The sequence below is a fragment of the Polyodon spathula genome, chromosome 24 (genome assembly GCF_017654505.1).
Source record: "Polyodon spathula isolate WHYD16114869_AA chromosome 24, ASM1765450v1, whole genome shotgun sequence".
NCBI classification, from domain to species: domain Eukaryota; kingdom Metazoa; phylum Chordata; class Actinopteri; order Acipenseriformes; family Polyodontidae; genus Polyodon; species Polyodon spathula.
In genome coordinates, this window is record NC_054557.1 from 16,884,381 (window position 1) to 16,904,483 (window position 20,103).

At 44.0% G+C, this 20,103-nt stretch overlaps 1 protein-coding gene across 12 annotated transcripts in view; it reads right to left on the reverse strand.

Annotated features, from left to right (window-relative positions):
• LOC121299151 (myocyte-specific enhancer factor 2A-like) overlaps nucleotides 1–20,103 on the reverse strand; it is a 100,427-nt gene that overhangs the window by 37,106 nt on the left and 43,218 nt on the right. For all 12 annotated transcript variants that reach the window (XM_041226724.1, XM_041226725.1, XM_041226731.1 and 9 more), the window contains 2 exons: nucleotides 19,417–19,595; nucleotides 4,865–5,068 (listed from right to left, as the gene is read on the reverse strand). In XM_041226724.1, coding sequence (XP_041082658.1) covers nucleotides 4,865–5,068; nucleotides 19,417–19,470 — 258 coding nt within the window. In that variant the 5' untranslated portion in view covers nucleotides 19,471–19,595. The remainder of the gene's footprint in view (nucleotides 1–4,864; nucleotides 5,069–19,416; nucleotides 19,596–20,103) is intronic.

Genomic DNA, 20,103 nt, shown 5'->3' on the forward strand with positions numbered 1-20,103 from the left:
ATGCTGCCACTTAAACCGAAGTAAAAGTTCAATATGTACTATTGCTAAGCATTCCACATTAAAGGTGAAATTACACTTCACTTCAACATTGACAGAAAGAGGAACCGGTACGGGATTGCTGCCTAGAAAAATCAAACCAGGAAATCACCCGGAATGCCTGTGGTTTGTGGTACGACACCCAAACTGCATTAGCCATTAGCTGAGGGGTGAATTTGCCCATTTTAGGGCTGTGTTTGAAGTTTCGAAGGTTTGTTCATTAGGAATTCGAAGGTAGTTTTAAACCTTTGAAAGATTCCTCAGGTGGCATTTGCGCACTGTATGGTGTTTTTTGTTTGTTTGTTTGTTTTCTCTGTTAACAGAAAGCGTTTGACAAGTGTGAATACTATAAAAATCACACATTAAATGTCACTCGCATGCAAAATTCAATCTTTTGATTTGTATAATGCATATTATATAACAAAAGTTGTTGCATCAAAATCCACGACCAAACCCTTATTTATACATAGCAACTCTATATGGCGCTGCTGCAGTGTTGAAAGCAAACTGTGCAATCGACTATTGATGTATCATGGAGGCACAATCAATCTCCGGGGTCACTTGGCAAGAGTAAATTCATATTAGTAGTAGTAGCAGTAGTAGTAGAAGTCGTAGTAGTAAAATGTGACTGTGACTGATAACCCTCATGGAAGGGTGACTATTAAATACAGCTTTGTTTTGCCCAAGTCCTCTACACTTGGTGCTGCAGCAATGCAAGCTTACTGTATATATCGCAAGCAGCATCAACTCCAGGTACATAAACAACATGCGGTTTATTTAAAATTATAAAAACAGAATTACTATTCTATAATATATTTTTAAACTACATATGAATGTTTTATTCCATGTATATAGATTACCTGTAAAGTAATAGGATTTTCAATCAAATATAAACAAGTAGCTATGGCGACGTCACCAGTAAATTATGCAAACTAGTACCACTGAAGGTTCGAACCTTCCTTTGGTAATGTGTTCAGAACCATCGCAGTTCAAAATGTACCCTTCGTTGCAGCCCTAGTCTACTTCAGCTCCTGCTTTGTTTGTTCTGGTAGTTTAGCACAGGAAAAGACAAACTCTTTCCTAAAGAAAGTGCCAGTAAACCGAGATCCACACCATTTTGCATATCAGTAGGGTTATTTGCAACTTGCAGGCATGATATTGAAATCACATCAAGTAACATCAAGTTTAAATTTGTGTACAGCAACACGGCTTTGTGCACAGACAACGGGAAGAGTCGTGCATGCTTTCATTCCACTTGAGCACAGACCAGCCAGAAAAGCAAATGAAAACAACACAGCAGTGTGTGTAACTCTGCAGAAACGAGGACGTCTAACGTTAACGAAGCCAAACAGGTGTATTCCAGACTGTATAAACACACTGAATAGAAAGATGTGTCTTTATATGGATCGCATTCTGCAATAAAACTGTACATATCGAACAGGGTGTTGACTCAATAGAAAACAGCTGCAAAAGATGAATGATTAGGCAACCAGCCAAGGAGCCCGTTACTACCCCACTTTAAACAATCAGCCGACTGCTTGAGGCAAAGGAAACTGCATCTACCACTCATGCACTGCTGTTTGGTAACTACAACCTTCCAGTAAAATGTAGCCCTCGGACCCGAGACGCAGATGGGATCACACCAAGTTTTAATCATGGTGCGTTACCCGGAGGGGAAGAGGACAGGACATCACACGCAAGAGTTCACCTGTCACCTGAAAAGTGTGCTCTACAAAGCGATACAGTCCCTGCCCATTCAGCAGTGTTTAACTTCATTGTTAAACACGCAATCCAAAACCCAAGACAAACGCCGAGCTCCGCGCAGGTTACCGAGCTGTGCCCTAGGCAGGGCCATCTGTGGACAGCACTCCATCTGCTGTCCCCAACTGCAAGGCCAGCCCGGGAACCACAGATGGTACAAACGAGTTGGAATGTGACCTTTGATTTGTCATCTCGCGTGGAACAGAAGCGTATGCAGCACAATGCAGCTATGAAGGGAGGGGTGCTGTCTTTAAACAAGGCATGAGGTAGAAACCATTGTTCTTTTTTTTTTTGGTATTATGTTAAATGAGATCCGGGGATATCTGAAATCTCTTTCGTGCTATTCAGAATCTTATCATTATAATTTTTTATACAGATCGTCTTTTTACTTTATTATTTTTGTCTGTTAAGAAAAATGAAAAACCAGAAGTGAAGTCAATAAAAGATGTCATGCTCTCTGTTCAGTCCATTGCGGTTCTGTGCATGCAGGCTGGCATTACAAGGCAAAGCTGTTTGTTAATGGTATATGTCAAAATACATCAGTGCTGTCATCCATTGGTAATGTCTGCACACTATGTCTTAAAGCAAATCCATTAACTCCATTGCATAAAGATACAGAACCCTCCTCTTCCAAGCCTGGAGAAAGCCCATAGGAATATCTTCAAAAAAAATAAAAAGACATTGCCAACAGCCATAATTAAATAAAAAACATCATAATACAAATCTTCTATGGAGCCACTGTACTCAATCTTGCCCAAGCACTTCATTGCTGTTCTTTCTAATAGCTGTCATGCTGAGTATTACAGTTAGACCAGAGATGGGATTTTTCCCACATGGTGTGGTGCTGGAGGTTGGGCTGGCATCATATACATTATACCCAAACCCAATCTGTGTCTGTTTCGTTAATGAAAAGTGCTACAAGCTTTGCCTGCCTGTTAGTTCTGCCCTGCTGGCTGACTTACAACCCTTCTCTGAAGCGGGTATCTGTGGTGCTGCTGTTTGGAGAAGCATGAACAGACCCTCATTGTTCCTCCGTGCACAGAGAGCTGTACCTCCGTGAATGGGAAGGAAGGCTACGTGGGGAAGCACAGCACCAACCCTTACTGTGCTGCCCCTGCCAGACAGCAAGCCTGGCCCTTCAGTGCTTTCCACACAGGGAACACAGGAAAACATGCTTTTGCCTGTGTTGCCACTGATGGGGTGAACAAGTTGTCTGATCTCTTAAAACAACCGTCAACACTAAAAAGCTTCATAGCCTATATAGAAACTGTCACAAGCATTAACTTAAAACGTCAAAGTGTTCAAATGACATTGCAACCTGTAAACACGGCTGAAAGAGAGGTTTGTCTTCAGACAAGGCAAGCGAATCCATGAGGGGAACGGAACGGAACACAAACACCATTAGAATCTGCTCTTCCAGCTACGTTTGCACAGGGAAACTAAACAACAACACAGGGCTCCCTTGCCTGTAAAAATCCTTCTCAACAATTTAAAAACAAGATACAAGTTTCAAGGAGTTTCTGTTGAGTTCATTTCTACAGAAAACCAACCACAAGTAAACAGCATGTGACAGGAGGCCTCCCTCGGCTTTCAGCAAACACAAACATGGGGATGCTGTTCTGCAAGCCACAGCGCAGCGCAGACATGTGCTGTTAATGGAGGTGGGGCTCCGATCCAAAAGGAGGGCAGCAGAGGGAGGGCAGGGGGGCTGCAGTGTGCTGTTTGAAATGCCGTTGAGAAGGTACTGTAATGCAGCAACATCAGCAATAACACAAAGCAAGGCAAAGGCAGAACAACCAACTGGAGGGCTCTCAAGACACTAGAGGAAGGTCTGATCTTTCTAGTGTGTTTTATGCAACAGTACTAACTCTCGGATCATAAACAGAGGGGAATTAATAACCATCCCAACGCAATGCTGTCAGGACTCCCATAGCTGACAGGTCAATTGCCATACCTTTATTTAAAAAAAAAAAAAAAAGTAATAACAGCACCCTCGCAAATATCTTTCATATTATAAAAAAAACAAAAAAAAAAACATGTACTAATAAAGCCAGAAGAATGAGTTTCGCTTTTTTGCCAGCCTGTGCCAAACGACAGCATTTGTTTGTTTTAACAAAGAAGACCCACCAGCTTTAGAAAGAGTTGAGTATTCTCTAAAACCACAAGTGCGTCACTGAGAGGTATTAGGATCCATTAAAAGATTGTAGTCACCATCCCTGTGACGTTTTTGGCAACAAGTTTTGTTGCAAATAATTGAACAGATGTTTCATTCTGCTAGTGTGTGTGTGTGTGTGTGTGTGTGTGTGTGTGTGTGTGTGTGTGAGCGAGCGTGTGAGTGACGTGCCTGTGCAGGGGATGGGAACAGTGTGCTGCTGCACACACATCAGGGAGACCGTTCTGGGACAGTAAACCACACTGCAGTGAACACAAGCTACTCAACCTTCACCCTTTTCTTCGCATGACTTTCTTGTTATCATTCTGGGTGATGAATTTAGTGCCCACTATATAAGATGATAGACTGACCACCACCACCACAATGTATCCACAGGAAAGTAAACCACACTAAGCCCTGCCAGCATACCTTCCAGCCCAGCCTTATGCAAAAATGCAACGGCACTAAAGCGGGTTAGTGAGGGCTTAGGTATTTAGTGACTACTGGGTACTGGGCTGAGGCAAATGAACTTGGTTATGAAGCGGATCACTACTCCTGAGCAGCCATGGGATGGAAACAACATCAGAACACTTCCCACTGAACTGTGCTGTAACTGAACTGGTGAACCAGAGCGGGACTTCTGTTACATCCAGTGACTCTGACCATTAGAACATGTGGAGGCGCATTAGCCCTCAGCAAGTCGGAACGCACCAACACCTAGCAGGTCTGACTGTACAGCCCCTCCATTCACCATTACAGTTAATGAGAAGGATCCCTTTTTAATGGCAACTAGGTCAAACTTCACAGAAAAACAATGCCACATTACATGAGCAAGCCAGAAGTCACTGAAAATATTCCCAGAAGGCAGATATTTCTCTGAAGCGCCATGCTGCTTGTTAAAAGCCAGTCTCTTACCTCCACGATGTCGGAGTTGGTCCTGCTCTCGTGTGGCTCGTTGTACTCTGTGTATTTCAGTAGGACTTTGTCCATGTCAGTGCTTGCATACTGAAAGAGTTTGTTCGAACTGTTAAAAATGATCAGCGCGATCTCACAGTCACACAGTACGCTCAGTTCATAAGCCTTCTTCATTAACCCAAACTTCCTCTTCGTAAACGTCACCTGCAAGAAATCAAGAAACAAGAGAGAGTGTAAGAGAATACTACACTATAACAATTACTAAAGACATTTAAAAATTACACGCAGAGAGCAAGAACAAGCAGTAAAAAAAACAGTTTGAATTCTGAGATACTAGCATGATTCCTACTACAGAACTGAATGACTGAGATCTTGGGTAAAAACAAATGGCTGGATGCAGTGAATGGGTCCCTGCTGAGCAGAAGGGTCCAGGTGTCCCTGTTCAAATGATTAAGCACTTTCAGTGGTAGCATTGAAAAGGTCTGTCTATGGATGGGTCTCATTAAAATTGAGACTGAAGATCTTCATATAGTAAACTAGCATCACGTCTAAGAATGCGGAGTGTGAGACAGGAATAATGTGCTGAGCTAGCACTGACTGTCATGCTGGTGTATAACTGGTCACAGTCAGCTACCCCCTTGATCTAAAACCATCAACAAAATGTGTACCATGAGTTTTAAAGGTAGAACCAGTCTGCTCCTGTAATAATCAACGCTGTGACAGGACTGCAGCTGCATGAAGTGTTGTCGTGAGCTTGCTCGTTAATGAAAAGGAATGGAACGGCTAACTTCATCCCTGGAAGACGCCTTCAAGACATGCAAGCAGGGTTGGGCTCAACTCCTGTTTTTCAATTCCAATTCCAATTCTGAAAAACGACGCTTCAGTGCATCAGAAAGTGCAACAGAAATAGGAGATTGTGATTTAAAATTCTCTACCCAACTGTCTGTGCCTAACCACTATACAACATGGCTGGCTTCAGGAACAAAGGGAAAAGTAGGCCATAAACAAAAAGCTGGTGTAAATAAATGTATATGGTCTGACCCAAGTTCAGTATGCTAATTCCCAAAGAATGCTGTGTTAAAGCAAGTACAGTATGCTAATTGCCAAAGAATGCTGTGTTAAAGCAAGTGAACGCACAGGGTAACAGTGTTTATTCCGGGCAGTGCTAAAAGTTTCTGGAAATGAGGTCAGAAACTGAATGGTGTTTGATATGTCTATCAAAATCAAGAGATGAAAAAAAAAAATCGACAGCTGAATTCTCAGAACAAAGTGAGTATTTTGAATGGAAACAGAGAAAAATAAAACACAAGAAAGATTTTGAGCTGAAGGTACTTTGAATTTCTGTCAAGAATGATTTTAAAAATAGTTTCTCCTCAAGAGTTGCTCTTTAGCTTCCTGCCCTGTCAACAGGAAGCTGCGACGATGAACTAAACTACACGGAAGTGATGCAATGCAAAGAGTGACCTGAGAGTCTAGCTTGCCGTTTACTGATAAAATGTTCCAGTACACGGTCCCCCTCCTAGCAAGGTTCCAGTGACGAGGGCACAGAACGATGCTCCACAACCTGCTTGTACTATTGGCAGGTTCAATTCCACACTTCATTAAATTCACTTCAATGTGCATGACCTCCATTCTGGAAGCTGGAGGTTTTTTCGTGAAGTTTAAAAACTTTATAAAAAAAAAAAAAACCTGCTTGTGTGTGCGCGTCAGACTGAGATCATCCGAAGTGCAAATGACTACAGGAAGAGGCAGCAGCGGAGCATTGGCGTCAATCAGCTCTTAGCAGCGAGCTCCACTTTGCATCCAAGTGGCACTCTGAGAATAATGAGCTACTCTAGATAGTATTGTGCTTTTCTTCCCAAACTGTCCCTTGTCCGCAGAATGACACTCTGCTAGCTTTCATTAGGGCTGTGTACATCCTGTTTCAGCACAAATGAACTAGTGTCGGAAAGGCCAAGGATAACGCTGCCTGCCGCTGCCCCCTCCTCCTCCCCCTCTATGCAATAAGTGTCCTGTTCTTCATCTTTCACATTGTTTATTAGGCTGGAACACAGCTCTGCCGTGCAGGACATTATTGACACAACAGTGGAGTGAAGGAGCAGAGGGGAGGGGAGGGGAGGGGGGGTGAGGTGATGGTTCAGGTGGTTGGTTTGAACTGCAGTTACAAGTTTTTTTCTATTCCCCCTCGACACTTATGCCCCTGATAACCTGGCAACAGCAATCCCACTGCGCTGGCAAATGGGGAATAACTGACGCTGGAGCGAAGGTCTTCCAGAGCTCTTTGAACAAGATTATAGTGCTGCAAGCACAGTTTCTAAACACTTAGCCTTAATCCCGGAAAGGTCTGGTTTGTTATCGCCGCAGGCACTTTGCCTGGCTTCAGGAAGGCAGGTGGGTCTCAGGCTGGACAGAGACGGACACAGCCCACTCTGCTGTCATCACAGCTACTCCCCACTCCAGCAATACAGAGCTTTGAATGCTTCTGCTCTTAGTGCTCCACCAAACATCTCTCGTCTCAATTTTCAACTGTATGAATTATATAAGAGGTTGTTTATAAAAGCAGCATCCCTCTGTTGTTCTATAGAAGAGTATAAGAATACAGTATAAGAATGACATCATGCCCACGAGAATCCATGCTTACTTAACTATGCAGTCACTCTGTTCCTGTTTTTAACTATCTATAGCTGGGAGAACAACCCAAACAGACGGTCTAGGCCCAGGTGCAGAGTTGCAAGGCAATTCGAAACAGCCCTGTGAACATGTGTGATCGCACCAGATTGCAAAGGCACACCATCAGTATTCCAAACGCCAAATCTTTTAGAAGACAAAGCACGGCATATTAAACACTTACTATTGATCTGGTTGAGATGTTAAACATCTTGTCTAACCTCAAAAAATCCCATGGAAAACTTCAGACAAGTGTTCCTGTGGAGGATCGATATGTCTTCGCTGAACTTAAAAATAGGTGTCTATAAAAGGTTGCATCCCCGATAACAGCTGTCAGTAACTGAGTGGTTCAGACTGAGATATCAGTCTAGATGACTCGAATCTCCTCTTGGGAAGCAAAGCAAGCTGATCGCTGGGGACTTAGGGGGACAAGCACTAAATGATGGTAGGTTCTGTTCTGTTTCCCCCATCTGCGTTCTGCTTGAGAATGAAACAAGCGGGAGCAGACCAGGGGCCCAGCTGGCTCTCAAGCCCAGGCCCCCTGGCTCCAGCCCAAGCTGTGCACCAGCCGAGCCCTGAGGCAGGACAGAGAGCCGCTGTCCCTGCTGGTCTCTCTGCGTTTCTCTGAGAGGAACTCGAAGCTGGGGGAAAGCATTGCTGGAGGGACGGAGAGACAGAGACACCGCTCTTGACAGCCCAGGCCACAGCTGGTTGACCCTGGTGTCCCGGCATGTTTTAGTTTTTAATCCCTTTAACTATTTAAGAGCCAGGCTTTCTGGTCTTTCAGAGGCTTTAAAACAAATATGTTTGCTCGCACACACTGACCACTCCTGAAAATATAAAGAATGTCCCAAGTAGTAAATGGTTAATTAATGGTTCCATATATTCACAGCAGCTTTCCTCTTAAATTGTAGTCTTGCACAGTATACTTCTTTTTACTAGTTAAAAACCTCTCTCTCTCTCTCTCTCTCTCTCTCTCTCTCTCTCTCGTGGAGGATTGTGGGAAGGGCTTGCAGAGAGGTGGAACGCCGGTGCGGTAGGACCGGGAAATTTAAAACTTTATTTATATTATTTATCTATTTATTTATTTATTTATTTATTTATTTATTTTTTTGTTTGTTTTTGTTTGATAGTTACTTAGTTGTTTTTTTTGTGTGTTTGTTTGTTCGTAGGTTAGTGTGTGTGTGTGTTTGTTTGTTTGGAGGGTGTTTGGAGATCCCGTTATGGGGTCTCGTTCAGGAGGGCTGGGGGCTCTCACCCGCCGACACGGGGTCCGTTGCCTGCCTGACCCCGGGGTTTCGGTGGAGGAGTGCCTGCTGGCAGTAGGAGAGGTGGTGGGGTTTGAAAATATTATGTCGGCGTCAAGAATGAATAAAGCGCTAGTAATATTTTTAGTGGAGGTGTCTCTGGTACACAAGCTGGTAGAGGAAGGATTTACAGTGAAAGGTGAATTTGTTCAGGTTTCCCCTCTAGTAACCCCGGTTACGAAAGTTATTATTTCTAATGTGCCTCCGTTTTTAAAAAATGAGCAATTAGAAAAGAATTTAGCTCGTTTTGGTAAACTGGTGTCCCCGATTAAGGGAAACCCGCTGGGGTGCAAAAATGACAGTGTTAGGCACGTCATGTCGTTTAGAAGGCAGGCGTTTGTCTTACTAAATGATCCTAACCAAGTCATTAATGTTGCCTGGAATTTTAACGTGGAAGGGATGAATTGTGTAGTTTTTGTCAGTTCCGAAACGATGAGATGTTTTTACTGTGGAGAACAGGGACACCAGAGAAAAGCCTGCCCGAGAAAGGAGGCTAGAGCGGAGACAGGGCAGGATCAGGGCGATGCTGGCGGGGAGGAAGTCGGGGGTGTTGGGGGTGAGCGGGAGGAAGAGTCGGCTCCCCCAGCGCAGCCGCAGAGCGAGCCGGTGCTGACCGAGGAGGGGGCGATCCAGAAGGAAACCGGAGCAGAACCACCAACACCACGGCCTCGCACAAAGAGACCCAGCCGCAGCCTGTCACTGACGGGTTCGGAGGATAATACCGCTACTACTGAGAATGGTGAAGAATCATTCAAGGTAGTAGCGAAAAAGACACGAATTCAGCGGAAGGCTGCAGAGCTGCCGGATGGCAGAGCGCAGCCAGTGCAGAACTCCGAACCCGTGCAGACAGGGAGACTGCGGGCTCCAGGCGGGGCGTCAGTCCCTCCCAACGCGGAGGAAGAGAGCACAGCGCAGGGTGAGCCAGGCGCGGTGCAAGACTCTCCACTTGCTGAATCTCAGCCGCCTGAAACAGTGACGGCTGTGGCAGAGACCGGTGTGGAGGAGTCGGAGGGAGCTGCGGAGGAACGGATTCTCGGGGGCGAGCGAGAGGACAGCGCGGATGAGATGGAGGGGGAGCTCTCTGACTCCTCGCTTATCTCAGACATCCCTGATAGCCAACCCGTCAGTAAGAAAAAGTTATACACGCTTGAGCAGGTAAATGATTTTATGATAGAAACAAAAGGGAAAAGGGGAGTAGAAATAGAGAGTTTTTTCCCTGATCTAAGGTTATTTCTCCACTCCGCTCACGTTATAACAAGGAAAGCCACAATAGAAGAATTTGATCAGCCAAAACGTTATAGATTAAAAAAAATTGTTCAGAAAATTAAAAAGGATCTTAAAAGTGGTTCAAAATCTCTTGTTTAAAAATGGCTGTGTTTTATGAAACTTCTTTTATTACTTGTTTTAGTGTGTTAGTTTTTTTAGCTATGATGGAAAGGTGCGTTTTTATTTCTTTTAATCTAAACGGCTGCAGACAGTCTTTTAAGAGGGCGCAGCTAGTCGAGTTTTTAGAGCAGAAGCAGGCGGGGGTGTTTCTGCAGGAAACGCACTCGGATCAGGAGAATGAGGAGGCGTGGCGAGCGGAGTGGGAGGGGCTGTGCGTGATGAGTCACGGCGCTAGTACTAGTGCAGGAGTAGCCGTGCTTTTTAAACCCAGCCTGGGGGCAGTTTTACTAGATATAGATGAAATCGAGAAAGGGAGGATTTTAAAAGTAAGAGCTAGGCTGGGCAGTACAGTGTATGTTTTTATTAATATTTATGCCCCCAATAGAGGGGGCGAACGAATTTTATTTTTTAAGAAATTAAAGCAAGCTCTTTTTAATATTAATAATAATGATGTGGTGGTAGTAGGAGGAGATTTTAATTGTACTGTTAATTTTAATATTGATAGAAATAATGATGAACCACACCCTCAGTCCTCCAGAGAGTTGGCTGCATTGTTAGAGTCCAGTGACCTGGTTGACATATGGAGATGCCTGCACCCCAGTTCAAGACAATACACCTGGTCTCAGTATCACACAGACTGTGTATATAGAGCAAGACTAGACCGGTTTTATACTTCAAAAAACGATTTAAATAAATTTATCAAAGCAAGAATCATCCCCAGTAGTCTCTCTGACCACCACTGTCTATTAATTACAGTATTAATTCAATCAGAACCCCACAGAGCATCTTACTGGCATTTCAATGTAAAATTATTACAAGATGTAAAATTTAAGCAACAATTCAAACTTTTTTGGATAATTTGGAAAAAAGAAAAAGCACAATATAAAGATTTAAGACAGTGGTGGGACATTGGCAAAATACAAATTAAATGTTTTTGTCAACAATATACTATAAATGCAACCAGGTCACTGAACACAGCCGTGAGAGAACTGGAGTCCAAAATCCTCCTCCTAGAGGAAAGTTTAAATTCAGAATTTAAAGAACAGACCCTGGAGAACCTAAAGGAGCAGAAAATCGCGCTGGGGAGCTTGCTGAAGGAAAGAGTGAAGGGGGCGATTGTGCGTTCCAGATTCATGGAGTTGAGAGACATGGATGCCCCCACTAGTTTCTTCTTCAACCTGGAGAGGAAGAGAGCGGACAGTAGACAGCTGTGTTGTATCAGGACTCCTGGTGGGAAAGAACTGCACACCCGGGAGGAAATCAGCAGAGAGGCGGTGCGTTTTTACAAGGAACTTTATAATAAAGAACTGTGCAACATAGAGGACACTGAGCGGCTGCTCCAGGGGTTACCCAGCCTCAGTGAGAAGGAGCAGATTCAGCTGGACGCACCGCTGACCCACCAGGAGATGACCGCCGCTGTCAAGCAGCTCTCCAGCGGAAAGGTTCCCGGGATCGATGGACTGCCAGCAGAATTTTATAATAATTTCTGGGATATAATGGGGGAGGATTTGCTCCAGGTTCTGAGAGAGAGCCTCAGCCACAAGGAACTGCCTCTTAGCTGCCGTAGGGCAGTGGTTACACTGCTGCCCAAGAAGGGAGACCTATGCCAGCTTAAAAATTGGAGACCTGTGTCAATTTTATGTTCTGATTTAAAGATTTTATCCAAAACAATCGCTAATAGATTAAAAAGTGTTATTGGAACTGTAATACATATGGATCAAACATATTGTATACCGGGTCGCTCTATTTTTGATAACTTGTTTTTTATTCGAGATTTTTTAACTGTAAGTGATATTTGTGATTTTAATGTAGGAATGGTCTCCCTGGATCAAGAGAAGGCTTTCGACAGAGTCGACCACACCTACCTCTTTCATACACTGGAAGCCTTCGGGTTCGGTCCTGGTTTTATTTCTTATATTCGGCTTTTATATTCCAACATTTTTAGTATTTTAAAGATCAACAATGGGCTGAGTCAGCCCTTCCCAGTGTGCAGGGGTATAAGGCAGGGCTGTGCCCTGTCTGGTATGCTGTATTCACTGGTTATAGAGCCCCTGCTGCACCTGCTGAGGGTCAGGCTAGCTGGATGGACAGTGCCCTCCTCGCCCTCCACACCCTCCTCTGCCACAGTGAAGGTGTCTGCCTACGCAGACGATGTGACTGTGTTTGTGAGGGGGGATGCAGATGTCCAAGCGCTGCAGCAGACTCTAAATGAGTTCCAGAGAGCATCTTCTGCCAGAGTAAACTGGGCAAAATGTGACACCTTCCTGTCAGGCGGCTGGGATGAGGGCACCCCTCCTTTCCTGCCTGAGGGGCTGAAATGGAACAGAACAGGTATTAAAGTGTTGGGGGTGCACCTCGGAACAGAAAACTACATGAAAAAGAACTGGGAGGGTTTGTTGGATAGGGTGAGGGGGCGGCTGCAGAGGTGGAAGGGACTGCTGGCTCAACTGTCCTTCAAGGGCCGGGTGCTTGTTATTAATAATCTGGTGGCCTCTAGCTTGTGGCACAAGCTGGTATGCTTGGACCCACCCCAGGGCCTGGTGAAGGAGATCCAGAGAGTGTTGCTGGAGTTCTTTTGGAGCGGGAGACACAGTTTGAGGCCGGCAGTCCTCTACCTCCCTAGTGATGAGGGGGGGCAGGGGCTAGTCAGCATTGCCAGCAGGGTGGCAGCCTTCAGACTGCAGGCGGTTCAGAGACTCCTGTACACTGAGGAGGAGGCTCATTGGAAGAGGCTGGCCTGTTTCCTTCTTAATAGATTTGGGGGGCTGGGGTTAGGAAAACACCTGTTTTTAATTGAGAACACCAGTTTTAGTAAAGCAGGACTTCCTCCTTTTTATCAAAGTATTTTAAAAGCCTGGCAGCTGGTGAGGGTGGAAAGGGATGTGGAGTCCTTGACAGGGCAGGACCTGTTTGAGGAGCCCCTATTTTTTAATCCACTCTTTCCAGTTAAGTTCCTCCAGTCGATGACGCTCTGTGCCAGTTTTTTAAAAGCAGGTGTAACCAGGATGGTCCACCTGTTAAACCTTGAGCTCTCCTGCTGGCTAACTGCCTCCCAGCTAACTGCACAGCTAGGCTGGCACTCAGAGAGGCTTGCAGAAAGACTGATGGGTGAGTTGAGGGGCTGCCTCTCCCCGCGGCTCAAGGCAGTCCTGAGGGAGGAGTTGTCCAGAGGCACAGAGCAGAGACAGCTTTCCTTATTTCCAGGGATGATCGTGTCACCAGCAGTAGGTGAGGAAGGTGAGGGCGGTGGAGAGAATGGAGGGACTTTGCTTAAATTGCAGAATGTGGAGGAAATGATCTTTCACACAATGAATGGAAAACAGATATACAAATTGTGTGTTAAAGCCACAGAGTATAGTAGGCTAAGGGGTCTGGTAGACTCTAAGTGGCGAGCTTACTTGGCTGTAGAGGAGGGGCACAGGCCGGTGTGGAGGGTGCTGTACAAACCGCCTCTCGCCAAGAGAGTGGGGGACCTGCAGTGGAAGATTCTACACTGCATTGTGTCCACAGGCAGGTTTCTCCATAGAGTGGACCCCAGCATCAGTGAGCAGTGCGCTTTTTGCTCAGCAGAGGAAACTCTCTTTCATGCCTACAGTGAGTGTGAGAGGCTGCGGCCACTTTTTAATTTACTGCAGGGAATCCTGAATAATTTAGGGGTCGTTTTTAGTAAGGAGCTTTTTATTTTTGGGGTTCTATACAATTTTAAAATGAAAAACAGGTGTGTTCTTATTAATTTTTTATTTGGACAGGCAAAATTGGCTATTTTAAAGACAAGGAAAAATCAACTCTCTGGTTCTGGACTGACCAGTTTAGTGGTTCAGTTCAGGGTGCTCGTGGTCAGCCAGATCAGAGTAGAGTTTGAGTATTTTAAACTGGTCAGTAACCTGGAGGACTTTCAGGAGAGGTGGTGTGTGGGAGACGCCTTGTGTGCTGTGAGTGAGGAGGGGGAGCTCCAGTTTTTGTTCTAATTTTATTTAATTTTTGTTTTACAGTGTTTTATTTTTGGCTTTTATCTGTTTTCAACAAAGAAAAAAAAACACTGTTTAATATTGATTTTTTAATGATCCTTTTATTTTGTTTAAAATCTGTTTTTAAGGAGAACACGATATATTTTAGGATTTTTAAAATTTTGCTCAGGCAGTAGGAATCTTAACTTTTGTTGTGTTTTACCTTTATTTGAATTTTTAAAGGATTTTAAAAATAAGGAGCTTAAAGTCAACCTGTCCCATCTCTCTCTCTCTCTCTCCCTCTCTCTCTCTCTCTCTCTCTCCTCTCTCTCTCTCCTCTCTCTCTCTCTCTCTCTCTCATCTCTCTCTCTCCTTCTCTCTCTCTCTTTCTCTCTCTCTCTCTCCTCTCTCTCTCTATTCTTTCTCCTCTCTCTCTCTCCTCCTCTCTCTCTCTCTCTCTCTCTCTCTCTCTCTCCTCTCTCTCTCTCTCTCTCTCTCTCTCTCTCTCTCTCTCTCTCTCTCTCTCTTCTCTCACAGAGAGGAAGGGGGAGAAGAGAAGAAAAAGAGATCGTGAAGGCTCGGGGGTGAAAGAGAGAACCTTGGCCTCAAAGATCAGAGATGGAAAGACTGAAAAGGGGCCTCCAAGAGTCGGGACCGGCGTACTCTCGAAGGTGGAATTCTGGGGGGGGTTCTTCCTCGGGAGAGAAAAGAAAAAAAGGAGGGGGGATCATCTCTCCCCGGATGAGGCGGGGGAGAAAGTCTAGAGAGGAGTTAACAGAGACCGAGAGAGGGGAGGAGAAGTCCTCTCTGGGGAGGAAATAGAGGAGAACAAGATAGGATCGGGAGAGGGAAAGGTCGAAGGTAGGGGAGGGGAGATTGCAGGGAAAGCGGAAAAGGAAGTGGGGGAGAAATGAGCTCTCTCTCTCTCTCTCCCTCTCTCTACTCTCTCTCTCTCTCTCTCTCTCTCTCTCTCAGCAGTGCTGTGCCCATAACAGACTAGCATGCCGATCTTAGTCTCTAGCGAGGGAGAACTGAGGCAAAGCACTGCCTAGAAATAAACCATTAAACTTAACTCGCTCAATGACATACAGAGCAAATTATTAGAAATGAAAATCTACAGATTAGTCATCAACTCGCAATGTAAAATGAGGCAACCATATACCTCCTGTGTTCTCTGATAGCAATCTACATTTACTGAAAATATTCAGCACTGTTAACCCGACAGACAGTTACCCACACCCACCTTACTGGATGGGTTTCATTAGGTTTTAATAAAGGAGCGGCACTTCTTAGCACAGCTCCATGTTACTGGTTGCCGTATGAACACTGAGCTTCCCCTGTCCCCAGTCTTTGTTCATCCATGTATTACAGACATGTCATATATAGTACATATGATTAATTCATGCTCATTAATACCGATCGATCTGAACAGCACTGACGTGCAGATCCCATGCACTTCGTTTGTTTGATTATTAGACTCACAAATGCATGCTGCGCCTGCCTCAATATCTAGACTCTGCATCCATCCTCTTCAAGCTCACAAAAACGCAGACAGGTGGAGGCCTGTGCAGGTGATTCTTTACTAGCATCAGTGCATCTCAGGTGTATATCTAGGTGTTGTGCATGCTCTTGCTGATCCACACTTGGTAAATTAGAGCTCTGTTGGCATCTGGTACTATTTTCATATTCATTCCTACACAGGTTTGCAATTAGGATGTCAGACTGCACAGAAAAGCTCACTGAATCCAACAGCCCTCCTCTGTTCTACGATGACAGATGTTACACAATCTCAACAAAAAGAGCACACACACACACACACACACACACACACACACACACACACACACACACACACACACACACACACGACAAAACTCCTGATTACTGTGATTATGCTGACTCCTTCCAAGCAGGAAGCACTGAACAATGGTATTACATTAGAGGGGCAGGCCCATTCAAAAAAGGACAGGATTCAGTTTATCCTCCCCCAAAAATTGTTTAAATAAAAGTTTGTTCTCTGACAAGAAAAATAAAAAACTAACAATTTTATCGCAGTCCGGGGGTTACATGTTACTGTACAGGACGTCCTCCCCCCCCCCCCCCCCCCCCCCCCCCCCCCCCCCCCCCCCCCCCCTTTTTCCCCCCCCCCCCACCCGTTTTGATAACTTCCTGTATTTACCACAAACCTTCAGATGGCCTCTTGCAGAAAGCAATTAGATCCTGTATTTACAAACCTGAAAAGGTCAATGGCCTCTTGTTAGAAAGCAATTCTAGTAATGACGCAAGCAGGACGATGTACCAATGTGGAATGCCATTTAATTAGAACACTTGAAGTATTCTTTCATTTAATGTCATGAACACAAACTGCCTGCAGTGCGGGCGTGCAGATAGAGATTCTAACTGTCGCGACAATGGGACTCGCTGGCTCATTATTACTCCAGTGGGTAACGAGCGCACTCCAGAGAGAGAGAGAGAGAGAGTAAGAGAGAGAGAGAGAGAGAGAGAGAGAGAGAGAGAGAAAGGAGAGAAAGAGAGAGAGAGAGAGAGATCTCAACGTGAAGTTCGTGATACTACGGGAGTGCAGACACACATTACAATCAAGACACAGGTCACGAGACGAGGCATGGCTGCAGATTGGAATGGACAGTCAGGATCGCATGAAACTGACTGCCAGCAGAATATTATCTACATTGTTAACTCATAGGTTTCCTTGTGGAATCTATTAGCTAACAATGGGTACGTTCCACTTGGAACCAAGGTTACATGAGGAAACCTAATAGCTAACAATGGGTACATTCCATATGAAACCAATGTGATGTATGAGGAATAAAACCCATAATCTATAATCCGCATTGGTCTTGAAGGGAAAGCAACTGAAGTAATTGAGAAAGTCGGAAACGTTTGTCACTGAACTCATTATATTTCTTCCACTATAAGGGTAACTTAACATGAAGAGTCAAGAACCACAGTGGTGCATTCAGTGTGAAATTGAGAAACAGATTTAAAATTTTTTTTTGTTTGTTCTTGTAAGATTTTGGATTCAAGGGTTAACGATGCTGGCTCCCTTGCTGTTAACATGCCCTGTGACTGTCACTCAATGGAGCTGATTTGCTCACAGGTTGCACAAACAGCATATCACCTCTGTTCTCTTGGCAGAGTATGTGTCCCTGCCTGCTCTCTCATTTGGGTCACACCCAAAACCTGGTGGCATACCGATAATGAGTCCATCATGTACACTGTGCTTCTCACTTCAGCAAATTGCTACCCACACAATGAAGGTAAAAAATAGAATGTGTGTGTGTGTGTGTGTGTGTGTGTGTGTGTGTGTGGGGTGGGGGGGGTGGGTGGGGGTGTTCAAGTAATTAAAAAAATGTTTCACAAAGTTTCAATTTCAATTAGCATTCCCTGTGTAGCTCCACACAACAGTTTTAACTAGAATGAACACACATTGTAATTTCTTTCTCCAATTCAAAAACTGTATTATGCTGTTATAGTGTTATAGTTTTAGCAGTAAAAGGGTCAGTTTTGTTGTTACTGAACTACATTACCATTACAAAATCAATGCCTTTTTTATTTCGCCTATGAGCACAATTGTACAAAGGTGCTACTGTATCAAATTATTACATTACAGCTTGCAGCATCCAAGCAGTCTTTGGAATCCCTTCCCACTAAGGTGATACATTACAGTGCGCACATTGACTGTGATTAAAGGAGTTCAAATTAAAGCCCTTTCAGTTCCCACTGTGCTTACTGCTCTTCTTGTATTCACTGTTGGATGGTGTTTATTATGTATCTAACAGAGATTCATATCTATCTATCTATTAATAAATGCAATGTATATCACAACCCTGATACAAGTTTAATGCTATACATTTGCACAGTAATTCTGCAGTTTTAACAAGTTTTTTTTTTTCATAGCTTTACCATACCTCTCTGGGTTTTAAGAGTTTACATGCACTTACCTATGCTTTGCTATGCTTTATTACACTTTGCTACGCTCTTACTGTGGTAAACCTTTAGTGGAAAGCACTACTTTAGTGAACGCATAGCTTCTATGACAATATTATACTATGCATTTCCTAAAGGCAATACTTGTAAACATAACAGTAACTATATAAATTATAGGTAGGGTAAAGCTGACTGGTGTGTCTGTATTGATGACAGTTAAAACAACAAAAAAAAAAAATCTTAAAACAAACAGAGGTGCCAAAGTGAATCATACCAGTTTTACCCAGACAGTAGCATTTGCCTTTTTAAGCCAGAAAAAAATATCCAACATGAATATGAAGAGCAATTGTAGGGTAAGTTTCTTTTAATTGATGTTTGTCCAAGTCCAGTCCCATCCAAATGAAACCCTAGGACTGTCGTGATGAACAGCTCCTAATTCCTATGTGGTTTCTATTAGGCACGACGGTCGCAGAAAGAAGGGCATGTCCTGCTGACCCAGCCCTTGTAATGAGAGGGTACAAACTGCCGGCTGTCCCAGATTATTATTAGCAGCCAGACTGAACCACAGGGAAAGCAGAGCACAGTAAAGAAGAACAGGAGTAAACCGATCCCTTCGCAAGGGGAAGTGCATTGGAAGAACAAAAAACTAATCAATGCTGGAGATAAAACAGAAATGCAAAACCCACCACTCAGTATCAGAAACAGCGAGAAAGTGAACTGTAACATTTGAGAGGTGCGAGAAACACTTAATGATAATTCTCACAGCAGCCTCTGTTTGAATGAAGGAGATCTCACTGGTATCATAAACCAATAGATTCAATCCACTGGATTTTAACATTGTCACAAGATCCCTTGGAATCTGAAACACTTTCACTGCACTTTCAGACATTAAAAAAAATAAACGGCTTTCTTCGCGTACAGCGGCAACAAAAACACAAAAGAAAAATAAAATCATTGAGCTGATCAGAGCACTGTTTGACAGATCCGTTTGGGTGTGGCACACTGATGCCCACAAAACACATTGCTGTGTAAAGACAGAATTTGTAAATGTGCTCCAACACCAGCAGAATGTAATTACACAAAGTGTTCACTGAAACAAAAAATGCAGCTTTAACTTGTTACAATGCAGTAGCAATGACCTCATCTCACTGTACAGTGAAGGTCTATCGCAGTGAAACAGGCAGCTGCTGTTTTGTCAGTTTCTTGAACTCTTAAATAAAGGGGCAGTGCTGTTAGGACATGGCAGGGGGATTCACTTCATCAGAAGGCCTCCTCCTCCTCCTCCTCCTCCACCTACCTGTCTGTTCCGTTCATCCATGATCCGCGTGATCTGTATCTTCTTCCGCCCCATTTTCACTTTCCTCTTCTCACTCTGACACTCCGCTACAGCAGAAATAAACCTAAACTTGTCTGTCTTCGCTCTCCTAGCACATTGTACACGCTCCTCTCGGCTGTCCCAGTTTACCACTCCAAGATCTAGAGAGAGAGAGAGAGAGAGAGAGAGAGAGAGAGAGAGAGAGAGAGAGAGAGAGAGAGCGTTAGTACTGTACTGCGTGTTGGTTACTGATGCACATCAAAGCTACTGAGCTCTTCTTTTTATTTCCACTCCCCAGCACATTTAGAAAGGAAGCAAGTCAGGGTGCTTTTTAATCTTCCCACCTGCAGCACAGCAGCAGCTGTGGGTGACCCAAGCGAGGGAGGAACCCAAGACCTGACGCAGACAGCAGCTCGGTTTCAGACTCAACTGTTTGTTACATAAAACAACTTGCAAACAAGTAATAAAAAAATGAATATAAATTTTAACAGTTCACCAAAATTTAAAGCCAGAACGGCAAATAGCCAAACCAATACATCACTAGCTCGCATGCCTTGACATATAGCTTGTACAGATATGATATGTAGTATATCTATCACATAGATATATATTATATATATATACATATATATTATATTACATATATATAGATGTATAATATGATCTTAT